The 13461-nt window shown below is 34.4% G+C and overlaps 1 protein-coding gene across 15 annotated transcripts in view; it reads left to right on the top strand.

Moving 5' to 3' along the window:
• The window catches only part of CaMKII (Calcium/calmodulin-dependent protein kinase II), a 64390-nt gene that overhangs the window by 42595 nt on the left and 8334 nt on the right, over positions 1 to 13461 (top strand). For 4 of the 15 annotated variants that reach the window (XM_089173408.1, XM_089173397.1, XM_089173405.1 and 1 more), the window contains 5 exons: positions 8555 to 8713; positions 10547 to 10609; positions 12380 to 12455; positions 12533 to 12627; positions 13339 to 13456. In XM_089173408.1, the coding sequence (XP_089029534.1) occupies positions 8555 to 8713; positions 10547 to 10609; positions 12380 to 12455; positions 12533 to 12627; positions 13339 to 13456 (511 nt within the window). Of the gene's footprint in view, positions 1 to 4124; positions 4182 to 6721; positions 6935 to 8554; positions 8714 to 8918; positions 9965 to 10546; positions 10610 to 12379; positions 12456 to 12532; positions 12628 to 13338; positions 13457 to 13461 lie in introns of those variants that run through there. The other 11 variants (XM_089173379.1, XM_015324913.2, XM_015324906.2 and 8 more) reach the window with 8 other exon arrangements.

The following is a 13461-nucleotide window of genomic DNA, read 5'->3' as shown; positions in this document are numbered from 1 at the left end:
ATTATTAACATATTATCGAATATGATTAGCGATGTCTGGCTTGCATAAAGATATACATATATACATTTCCGTGTGTTGTAAAATTCGTGGGAATTTTGCAGCACTGATACAGTGGATCGAGAATGCGAACCGTGAGTAAAACAATTACATCGAAAGCAAAGTAACTTGGCGAAAATCTAAAAGTTTGGCCGATGTTTTTTTTTTTTTCATTAGTTCAATATTTATTGCAAATGCTATTTAAATAACGTAATAGTAGTTAGTTTAAGGGTGCCTTATTCAAAGCCAGAGAGATTTATTTCTATATATTATAATAATATAATTTGCGTAAACGACGATTCAAAAAAAAAAAACAAACAAACAAACCAGCAAATCGCGAATTTTGATTTAGCGCACATATAAAAGTAATAATAGTTTTTTTGTTGTTGTTGTAATATTGATTAATAATTGTTTTAATAGTATATTTAATTACATGGCTGTATTTAATATGAAATATATTTGTTATGCTCGAGTATTCGGATGCGTTTTATAGAATAAAATAATTTTTGTTTCTTTTTATTGTTTCATAATTGCAATAATAAGTAAAGAAAAAATTGTTAAATGGGGGATTGCCGTTGATGAGTGAAACATTTTTGATATTCGCGAATCGTTCCGATCCATATAACGCGTGTACATACATACATATATATACATTATATATATATATATATATATATATATATATGTATATATAGACGATAAATATTTCATTACTGCGACGATGAAATCCAATTAGCACGCTCGTAATAAGTTTATCGATTTGCAATATAGCGCCATGAAAATCTATTCGGCTAAAATTTTGCTCATTTCAAAGTAAAAATATAAATGTACGAGCCCGCGAATAATTCATTCTACGAGAGAAAAAACTACCACCACTATCAGTTAATAAATCAAATTCATTCCTTTTTGTCGTACATTTGTCTCTCTTCTTCGTAGGTGCGTTAGCTGCCTTGGCGAGAAAAAATACTTAGCGAGATTAGATATTTAGATTTCAATAGAACAGACAAATAAATTCTATTGTTAGATAACTTAAAAGGAAAGAAAAATTATCGCGAAATAGAATAATATTGAATGCGTGTAGCAGCAGCAACAGCAGCTTTTTCTTAAAGCTAAATTTGCAAACGACGATTAATTATTGTGTCTCCTGGTAACGACGTTAGTATACTTTTTAAGTACTTTAATATATTAAAGTAGTAGCTTTCACGTTTGCTTTCGCGTGTGTGTATGTTCTCGCATAGATAGAAATATTACACGCGAGTTTGTAATTACAAAACAAAACAAAACAAAACAAAAGAAAAAAAAACCAAAAATACAAAAAGAATTGGACGGACGATCGAACGGTATAACAATATTAGTTGGATCATTTGGAATTAGTTGCTAATAAACGGTGAGAATGCATCGTAGCTATATATAGCTATATATAACATAGATAAATGTTTTTTTCGTCGTTTGCCGATGTTAGATTCGACGATTAGACGTATTACGTACTTACTTTAGGTATGTACGTATTTATTATACGTAAATTAGGTATGTATATATAGCGTTAGATGTTCGTCGGTAGCCAAGATATCGACTCACGCATCTCATATCAATTTCATATTTTATTTAGATTTTTTTTTCTCTTTTTTTTTTCAATATGTATATATATATATAATTTTTGTTCTCTCCCATTCTGCACACTCGATATAATCTTATTTTCTTTTTTTCCAAATAATAATTATTATTATACTTCCGGATATGTCTGTCTCTCTCTGTGTGTGACTGTCTCTCTATTTCTTTTTTTCATCGTTTTTTTTTTCTCCTACCTAAGCCTTTCAATTTAAATTTTGCAACAAAAATCTTGATCGTTGCACTTGTTAGTCATTGCACAAAACAATGACGTTAAATTCCTTAAGAATTTCACACTTTTTCTTACTATATTTGAATAATAACAAAATAATTCCTATCTCTCGTTCTATTCCTAGCATCAATTTACACATCATACACGATTCTATTTGACGCCCATTCACTTTCTATCTATTTCTCTCTCTCGCATTATATTTGCCTACGTTTTTATTACATATTCGATTTTCAATTCGGTGTTATGGATTTATGAAAACCTGGCACCAATCACACGGAATGATCGATTCAACAACAACAACAACAACCAAATCCGTATATCTCTCCTCTTGACTGCATTTCTTTTCAAATCTTTTTCTATGAATTTTATTATAAAAAAAAAAAATATACATAATATTTATTTTAGTTACTAGGCGTGTTATTTTTGTTTCCGTTTGCGTAAATCGTATCACCACATTTATCTCGAGCTGGTGTTGCGCTTTCAATCGTCCCCGTTTGATACGTTGCATGATGCTTTGTTCGGTTCTTGCACGTCTACTTTTAAATTGTCCATGTCGAAAGGATATGCCTTGTACTACTATGGTTATTAGTTATTATACATCTTGCCAATGAGCCATGCCTATGTATTTACTATACCTTTTATGTATTGCATTTACATATATATGTATATAAGTGTTACAAATGGCTAACGCAAATATACATACACATTGATGCTTATAAACTTACTTTACTTGCCAATGATTTAAACGGCCATTCAGAAATCTTCTGCATTGTGAATAACTATTATCTTTTGTTGTACGTTAGAAAAAAACTTGTCAATGCGTATGTATATACACACACACACACACATGTATGTAAATGTATCTCTGTATACGTTTGGTACCGATTGGAAGTTGAAAATTATTATTATTATTATTATTATTATTAATTATTTTCACTAGTAATCAATAAGGAACGAATTTTTATAATCAATTCTACTACGATAAACTAATATTCCGTTGAATTTTCTTGAGAATAATATTATTAAAAGAACAAAATATATAATCGAGTTTATTCGTTCTTTATTCATTGACACGTGGTTCGAGTTCGCCCTTTTTTTTTCCTTATCATTGATAATCGCAAATTTTGAATTTAGGAATGAGAAAAGTCTTGCACGTTTTTTTTTCTTCTTCAACCCCTCACCTCGCCCTCTCTCCCCCAGTTACTTTTTTTTTTTTTTTTTTTTTATCATCACTGCTCGAGTCATGATCTATTCATGACGCATCGAGAAAGATCCGCACGATCGCTAAAAGTGCGCTGCACCAATTCCAGCACTTATCTCCCGTGTGATTTTTCATTTTTATTTTACCTTTTTCTAGTTTTTTTTTTTTTTTTTTTTTTTTTTCTATATATATATACACATCTATATTTTATGATTTTCTATTCATATAATAAATCTGAAATCGTCTCTTCCAATTGGTCCATCAATTACTATAATCTCCTTTTTTCGCATCAAAGCCCATAACTTTTTGGCAACGATCAAATCAATACACAAATATATATTTATGTTGATAATTGTGACAGTGAACTAATGTCAAATCAAAATTTATGAAACATTGATTTTATGATATATTGAAAAAAAGAAGAAAAACAAAAAGAAAAAGAAATAATTGGAAGAAAAATTCTGAAGCTGTGTTTAAATGTTCGCTTTGTAAATATTTTACATACGTACGAACATTAGCATAAACTGTGTTTATTTTTTCAATGCATTTTTGTCTGACATATTTATTAGAGAAAAAATAAAAAAAAATAAAAAATCCAAGATATAAAAATTCTATTCCAATGAAATAGAACGACTCTTGTTCCTCGGCCTAGTATACATATATTTATTTGTTATCATTTGTTATCGGTGTCGCTAAAAGCATGATGATCGATTGATTGGTCTCTTTGGACAAAAATTCATTTAAGATTTTCTATTAGAAAACGATTAGAAACGAACGAAATTGCAGGTTGCAACCGAATAAAAAGGAAAATCTGTAATATAATTATTATATACATAGAAAATAAATACATGTATGTAATTATACGTGTACATATGTATCTATATATATATAGTGTCAAATGATATATTAAAAAATAAGGTATGAAAGAAAGGGAGAAAAAAAGAAAGCAAAAATATGTTAAAAAAAAAAAAGAAACATGCGTTAGGTAATTGTATCTTATCACATATTCGTATTTAGGTGATGTATGTATGTGTGTATGTTGTACAGAGGATAAGAAGGGCGGCGTCGACCGGAGCAGCACGGTCATTGCCAAAGAACCCGAAGGTAACATAATTAAACAGAAAAAAAAACATTAATTAACCAAACGAACAAACAAATTATACATATGTGTATACATATTGTTATTCGTTGTACATTTCAAATGCGCATATTCTCGAATGCGTATTAACGAAAATATTTGTTCATTTTTCATCCGACGCTAGTTTTTAGTTTAGTTTAGAATTTTTTTGTCGAAAATAATTGGACATAATGAAATGAATCATCTTCGAAACGAATTTATATGTATACATATATTTCATATAAAAAATAATTATCTACGTGTGTAACACATGCGTGTTATCCTTGAGTGATATCGTCGCGTACACGCGTGTAAATAATCAAACCACGATTACAATTATTGTTTTTCCCATTCTTACTTTCTTTCTTTTTGGCACGTTGGCACACTAAACAACAAAAATCGCACCTCAATATCGCACATATACATTTTATACTATTATGTAATAATATATGCATATGCGTGGTATGCATAGGGGTAAAGAAAAAAAACAGAAATAATATTAATATAATAAAAGTGTTTCAGCGTGCCAGTGAAAAAATTCATTTTTACAGACATGTTTCGCGTATTTCGATATCCATCCCTCTCTCTCTCTCTCTCTCTCTCTCTTACTCATTTGTCAAAAAAAAAAAAGAAAATGATCGGAAAAAAAGTAACTTTCGTTCGAAGGGATGACGAGGGTCGTTGATATCGAACAAAAATTTGTCCGTTTCCGAGCCGAATGTTATTTTTTTCCTCTACTATAATATTTTTTTTCCCCCTATATTTATATCTATATCTATATACGTATATGAATACGCATATATATGTATGTATATATAGGTATATAGACAAAGTTCTTGTCGAGCTTCGAAATCGAGCTTTTTGTTGCGCCCTGTTTGTTCCAGCTTATCCGCAGAATCGTACGGTGGATCGGCCGTCTTTCCAAACCCCACCCCAACCACCTCTACACCCCCCTCTCTCTCTCTCTCTTTTTCTCTTTAATTTGTTTTAGTTCCATCTCTCTATTTTTCTCTTACAAGCTCCCTCCAAGAAAGCGAACTAATCGTTCATGCTCGCGATTTTGTCTTTGTTTTTTTTTTTTTTACTTTATTGCACGATAAACTTTGAAATAAATATCGATGTATGTGTCGTGTGTCTCTTTTCGTGCAAAAACTAACGAACACTCGAATCTGTAATTAAACGAACAAAATCTCGAAGAAAATGATAGAAAATGATTGAAAGACTAGATTAAGATTATCCACTTAGGGAAATAATGGTAAAATGGTAAATGTTGCTAATGCACGGGGTCCGCATCGCATCAATGGACAGACCTGTCTCGTCCTCTTGGCATTAGATCTTCAAAATAGATTCGAAGTAGTCCGCAGAGTTCGTTCGATGGAGTAACTTGCATTCAACTCGCATATTAACTTATACCTTAATAATTTGAAAAAGTACGCGTGCTACCTTTCACATCATTGATTAATATAATAATAATAAGAATAATAATAGACGAATTAATCGCGAATGCTTTTCTAGTCCGTTCTTAAATCGAGTTCTTTTTCGAGATGTACCTTCGAGGAAGATAATCGAAAATGTCGACGATCGGTGCTACCGCAAGCTCGTCGAAAGTGCAATCAAACAACAACAACAACAACAATAATAACTACAATCATGGTGGGTGCTTTTCTTCTTGAATCTTTCAATCCAGGAGCTAAGAGGGATGATCGATCGATCGATCGATCGATAGTTTTGACAAATCTTTGACTAGCTCGCAATGTCGCGTAGTTCTCTACTTTCGTTCGAATCTTCTGTTTACTTCGAGTGACGTTTCAATTTGTTGGAGAGTACCTTAATACCTAAGTCCATTGTATATATAATACATACTACATACGTTGGTACATACGCTGGTACATACGCTGGTACATACGTTGGTACATATGTGCGCGATGGCAGAAAAGTTATTTATTCTTTTTCGAAGAAAAATAAAAGAAATGTCACATCCGTGATCGAATCGTACGCTTTAAGAGGACTTTCCTTCTACTTTCCTTTCGAGGAAGAAAATTTGAGAGGAACTTTCGACCCATTAGAAAATTATCCAAAAAGAGTTTTAATGAAACTTAGTTTCTCGAAGCGAACAAACTACTCCTCGCAGTACGCCAGGTAGACGGATACCCAATTTACGATCTATTTCAGGAACAAGGTCGTAAGCTTCGACAAAATGTCTCGGCGTCCAGTTAATTTTTGCAATTTTCTTTGCTCGTTTGACGTCTAACACACAAACAAATGAATGGCGTGATTATTGACTAACCGAACGTCGTTATCGGTTGCAATGTTTTGCAGCATCCTGTCCTCTTACCCCGCCCCAAGCCCCAAGAAGCCCCAAGCAACATAGCGATCGAAACGCGGTCATGAGACGCGCCAGATCGATGAAAGGACTTCAATCGTTGACAGTCCAAATTCTATTCCTAGCTTTGGCACGTTCTTCTTTCAATCAAAAACTATCCTGAAATTGTTGAAAGATATTATTTTTGATCTCTTCCAAACGAAGGATCGAGTTCCAGCGGTGGTGTAACACCGAGCAATCCAGGAGGAGCACTTTTCTCCTTGATAGATAGCGTCAGCAAACAACCTACTACCAATCAGGGCCAAGCGCAAACGGCACAAATTGTAAATCAGAGTCAACCGACAACGGGTCATGCTCAAGTGCAGCCCACGGCCAGTCCGCTTGGATTAGCCGCTGTACTCCTTCAAGGAGCGCAAGGTAAATGCGTGAGACCTTGAGTGCATTATTCCAAAAGAGATTTGGCCTCTTCAATCTAAAAACGAAACAACAAGCCCCCTATACAAAATACTTATTTATATGATAAGGAAAATGATCCCCTCCGATTACTTAATTTAGCTTCTATTATGCAAACCTACTTTATTTTAGGACTATTCCTGATCATATCGCACGAGACTAGAGATCATAATAGAACATTAGATCTAGCGAACGTAGATAGCTTAGGATACTAAGAACGCGTTTTACAAGAATTATATGAAGCGACGAAAAAATAACTTTTGCAGTTTGAAAATACATATTGAAACGTTGCGCTCGACAAAAAGAAGAAAAAAAACGTGACGTTACGTTTTAGAATGATTGTAGGATTAAAGATGAACGTAACTTGCAAAGTGGCGATCGCATTCCTCTTCAATCCAACTTTTCTGGACAACGTAGAGAGAACATCGATGGTAAGAAGATGGCTGCGTGTATAGATTTTGTAAAAAAAGCACATTCCCTTAGAATCGAAGCATGACTTGGTTTTTTCTTTTTCACGCACAAGCAAACGCCAATCCACCACGTTCTTTGATTATAATCGTCATATTCATCATTCCTTTAGATCAGATTTAAATCATTACTCATTAATTGTCATAAGACAAATATCATCGAATCACATCGCCTTGAGAATTTCCGAGCTACAGGATTATAAAAAAGTAAGTAGATTATTGAACCTTTCGTTATTCTACTAATTATCTAATCATCTAGTCATCCCCACGCACGCGATCATCGTTATTCGTTTTCGTACCACCGAGTCCAAGCTTTGAAATCTCTCAGAAATACCCTCGTACACACTAAAACACACACACACACACACACCCCCCCCCCATATGTTTCTAAGCACCGTAGATATGATATCGTCCTTTGGCGAACCACTCGAGCACTATCCTTATCACGATGTCATATATTGCATTGCATTGCAATATCCGCAAATTCTCGATCCTCGGTACTGTCCGCTTTCGTCAATTGTCTAATTGATATGGCAATTAATTGTAAGAATAATTAATATCTATCTCAAATCCATCGATATTATTGTATTTTGCTTTTTTAACATTTGGACCAACGTGTTGTCGTACCGTCTTCACACTACATTTTTTAATTCCCCAATTTTGTTTATGTTTTTTTTCCTTCTCTCGAATACGCGATAAGTATAGAAAGATGAGAAGAAAGAAAAATCAAAAATACCAACAAATTCTATTTAACATTTGATCAGTAATTATAACAGATCGCAAATAAATAGAAAACTTGAAATATCGTTTTCTCTCTTTTCTCTTTCGTATACGTATAAACGTACAGAGGTATTCTCAAAATATGTGAGCATAAAATAAGAAAAAAAAGTTGGTAGAATTACTACCATCCACAGCTACGTACCAAATCGCAGCAACGCGAGATAAGAAGTTATGTATATTCGCAAATTTGGGAATGGCCTGTACGACGGTATACATGGATACGCGTATTCCCCCTTCCCCATTTGTGTTACTTTCGTTGGTTATCTCGCTTTTGGATGATGGCTGAAACTAGCTCGTATTTTCTTTTGTTTTTTGGTTGGATTGGTTGCATGACTAGCTGGCAGCACAGGAAGCGTGGGCAGTGGTTCGAGCAGTTCGAGCAACAACAGCCAAAACAGTCAAACAGGGGCGTCGCCCTCCTCAGCGGCCACGGTTTACCTCAGCAACCCCAGCAACGTGCCGCCGCCCTCGCGACGCCACGACTCTTCGGCCACCGGTCTGTAGTACAAAACCACAAGCACAAACCCACCCAACAAATAACTCCTCTCCAATTCCAAGTAAATCCTTGACCCATCTTGGTCCCTGACACGGAACCCTTCGTAATTATACGTGAGTCTGTATATTTTTTCTCTGCATGCTCTCGCTCTCTCTGTCTGTGTGTGTGTCGTGTATTACGTGCCATCTTCATCTCAACGAATCAGAACGAGAAGTTCGGCGTGCGGCAGTCTTTGATAACCCAGCTCATCCTTCAACCAATTGCAACGGCGAACGCGACGACGGTAAGAAGAAAATCATCGAGGAGAGTCCTAATATTCCAGAGGATTATAAAAAAGCCAGTGGAAAACAGGAGAAGCCGTGCTTTAAACGGTGTAGCTTGTTGTGATCGAAATCAAACGCGATGTTCTCTCACTTTTATATATTTTTTTTTTTAGCTTTTTTTTTCTTGGCTAGATCGTCGCAATTTTGGATATCAGATTAGACCAACCGTTTGAAGGATAACCGACTCACATACGTACACTCTGATCCGTACAAACTCGTACATATTACTTGCACAAAAAGTATCCTTAATCTAATCAACGCAAAACTTCGTCCAATTTACTATGACAATTCTTCTTTTCTCTCTATATGTATAAATAAGAAGAAAAAAAAAAAAAACAAAAGGAAAATAGTACAAATTTCGGTTATAGTAGACGAGCTAATGAAAATAAATAATACACTCAGTAAGATACAGTTACTTCCGTCGTTCTTTTTATCGACGATGACGTAAACGCAAGCCAGTGTGTGCGTGCATACTGCACAAGGTACGAGTACGGAGAGGGTGCGTTCAATTTCAAAATAAACAGTATACATGTAAACGTATAGATATATATGTTCGGTTAATATATGAAATAACGGTCATTTAAAAAATTAACATATGTTCTCATATATATATATATATTATATATATACATATTAATAGAGTTATTTCTTTGTCTCGGTATATTCTTCTTCTTATTATTATTGAAAATAATATAAGCGCGTAGGATACGTAGAAGGTTGATCATCGCTTGAAGCGTGTGAACGTCCCATAGAAAATATTATTTCCGGAGCTCTCTACGTTGAAGGCTACACGTATATACATGTGTTCTCTGTGTAGGTATGCATAAATAAAAACATACAACGTCTTTAATAAATGCATATAGGGTATATACACGCATAGGTATTATTTCAAAAAAAAAAAAAAAACAAACCAACGCAAAAATAATTTCCAACTATAATTTACTTTTTAAACTCCGTGCTTGTTTGTATAAAGCTCTATATGGTGGTATGTTAGATTAGTCGTAGTGCTACATTCGTGCTACAACCGCTATTCAAACGTAGCAAATACGTAGCAAATACGTAGCAAATACGTAGCATCGATTTATTATTCCAATGTCCGAAGAAAAATTTGATTTCTCATAAAATTGAAAGAATTTTACGAGGGGTTGGGGTGGAAGGGGATGAAAAAAAGAGAGAGAGAGAGAGAAAAAGGAGACGGTTGATCCTCTTAAACGATTATCACTCTCGCGAGGATTAAGTTCGGCGATGTGTTATGATTAAATATGAAATACAAATATGATTACTAAATTGTAGCTTGTACATATATGTGCCGTACATGGTAAATGGGTATTTTCGTCCTACTCGAGAAATCAGGATACCTTGTATGTCGGATAGAAGGATAGAACGATTCGCATAGCTTAATCCTCTTGGGCGCCTACGTAAAAATGCTTCTTTTTTATGCCTCTTTTAAGAATCTCCATACCACGTCAGTTTTAATAAACGAACGGGGTGTATAACATATTGCTTGTAGACATAAGAATCGTGTGTCCTATCAAGACCTGCAGCCAGCTTTCGACGAACTCCCAGTGCTCAGGTAAAGTTTGTATATTCCGTCGTAAGTTCGTTCAGCCTACAAACATTCACGTCGGCAATTTCAACGAGAATAAGATAATATTTATATCGAAAAAAAAAAAAAAAATGAACAATTCATCGGCGAGAACGTGCACGGTATTGCATAAATCCATGATGATTTTTTATTGATTTCATTTGTACGCCTAATAATTATCGTATTTCGTGTACGTTCTCTCCTCTTGTTAGAATTTTTTTTTCTTTTTCTTTTTTTTTAATCGAAAGCGTACTCATCTTGCAATATGGAAGACCAAACACGTGGTCGAGGTTATGGCAAACGAATTTACGGAATGCATAAGCATAAGCGTTGTATATCAAGAAATGTTGCATTTAGAAAAAGAAAAATGAGTAGAGCTCCTCGTAAAGGTGTAAAAAGTATAACTTATGCGCCGTTGATTGCGTTGACGCGATAACCTCTTTGCTGTGCACGTCGATTCATCACAATGCTGCATCAATGCCCGATCGAATTGTCGATATTTATTTCCTTCATAATTTCCATGAAATGTACATATGTACATTTTACCGAGAACAAACGTATCAATTGTTGCTAATGAATGACAAATGATCGATATCGTACTTTGCATATGCGCATTGTAAATTGATTTATTTATTAACAATTTGTTTATTTTCCTCGAAATAACTCAACGTTCGTTTGTTCTCGGATATATGTTCATCAAAGTATTGATTCATTAGAATTTTAGATAGTCTGTTCGTTATGTTCTTACGACTATCTCGAGTCCGAGCAAAAGTTGAGCAAATTTGTTAGCGAGACAACAAAATATGAATTTGTGTGAAAAGAAAAACAAAAAGAGAAATTGTTGGGAAGGAAAAAGGTTGCTCGGAATCGGGCAACGATCAGTTTTTAATTAAACAAGAGAAAATGTTGGTACGTAGTATAGTGTAAAAAAAAAAAAAAGAAAAAAAAACAGTGACTTAATTGACTGACGATAAGAACAATAAGTAGACGCAGTAGTGTACAAATTAGGCTGGTAGTGGTGGTCGTGGCAGTAACGACAACAAAATATCTTTCTTCGAACAAGTCAGACGCCGCAATGTAGACAAATTGTTTTACAAATTTCTCTCTCACCCATTTATTATTTACTCGTGTTATCTTTATACATATTTGACCAAAGAATAAGAAAATGTTGAAAAGCATGCGAACGCATCCTTTGGATGAATCGAAATTCACCTGAAAATCAATTTGATTTGAAACATCACGAAGATTGGGATATGGGGGATGGTAGAATGTGATCAAAAAACATGGGGAAGCAGGAAAGAGAATGACACGAGACTTTTTCTTCGCACGACAAATTTTCTCATTTATTTTATTTTATTTTATTTTATTGTTTATTTCATTGTTTTTTTTTTGTGTCCAATCATTCAACGATTGTACAATTGAACATGCATACTACGAGTAACTATGCTGTGGGATATAACATCGGGAAAAATATAATAAAAGGAATTTAAAAAAGACGACCGATATTAGTATTAAAAAAAAAAAAAAAAAAAAAAAAAAAAAAAAGCAGAAAATAATTGAAATTGTTGTTGTGAAACACCGTAGAAAGGCGCAGAAGCCTCAGACGTAGGACGTAGACGTTGATAATAAAGGTTCTTGCATGTTGACTGTTGTAACGTAAAAATGTGTCGGTAATAATTGCCCGGATTGGGGCAGCTCGTGCGTGTAATCGACAATGACGGTTCCCAATCTTATATAATTATTCATTAACGATTCCAGCACGTCGTCAAGAGATCATCAAAATGACGGAACAATTGATCGAGAGTATCAGTACCGGTGACTTCGAGGCTTACACGTGAGTGCATCAAATAAATCGATTGAAATAATATTACGTTAAAGGAGAATCAAAGGATTTGTTTTACGGTGTTATAGGAAAATCTGCGATCCACACTTGACCGCATTTGAGCCAGAGGCTCTAGGTAATTTAGTCGAGGGAATGGATTTCCACAAATTTTACTTTGATAATGGTAATTACGACTGATTTGCGTATCCGCTTCCATTCGCCACTACTATGCCCTACTACTACTACTACTAAACCCTAATACTCAAATTCCTGGCGGTGCGTTCGTTGATGATGATGATGATGATGATGATGGTAGCACCTATTATTCTAATTACGTTTAAACTTTACTTTCCATTCGCGAGAAGGACCTTTCGTTTTTACCCTAACTATAGTGCACGTTTTACGCAACTAGAGCACGATTGCCGGATTGTACGCTCAGTTTTTTTTTTTTTTTTTTTTTTTTTTCAATAAAAATCCTTGTTCTCTTTATTCCTTTGACGAAACCACCGTCACGTGCGCATGTGTCTATCTGGAAAATCATCCATTCATTACGTATTTACTTTGAACTACGCGGCTTGTTATTGCACTACTTTATCTTTTTTCAAATTATGCATGACGAACACGTCATCTGAGAGTACGGTCACGATAAATACATATATTTTCATTAACATTTATTTTCATAGTTGAATGAAAATAAATATGCATTTATTCGATATATTCGTGTTCAATCTAATTTGACTACTTACAATTTCAATTGATTAAATGTCTTTGTTTTTTTTTTTCTTCTACTTTGTTCAACGTTTATGTACGAAAATGCATAGTATACGACGCACTTGTATTCGATCGATGAAATGGTACGCGAATAATCAAAGTTTCATTTTAAACAACAACGAAGCGGTCCTCGGCAAAAACTGCAAGGCCGTCAACACGACGATCCTGAATCCACACGTGCACTTGCTCGGCGAGGATGCTGCGTGTATTGCCTACGTCAGGCTCACACAATATATGGACAAGTAAG

The sequence above is a fragment of the Polistes dominula genome, unplaced genomic scaffold (assembly GCF_049000335.1).
Source record: "Polistes dominula isolate Pdom_NZ unplaced genomic scaffold, Pdom_raw_medaka contig_28, whole genome shotgun sequence".
NCBI classification, from domain to species: domain Eukaryota; kingdom Metazoa; phylum Arthropoda; class Insecta; order Hymenoptera; family Vespidae; genus Polistes; species Polistes dominula.
Note: the sequence above shows the minus strand (reverse complement) of the source record. Positions and strands in the feature narration are given on the sequence as shown.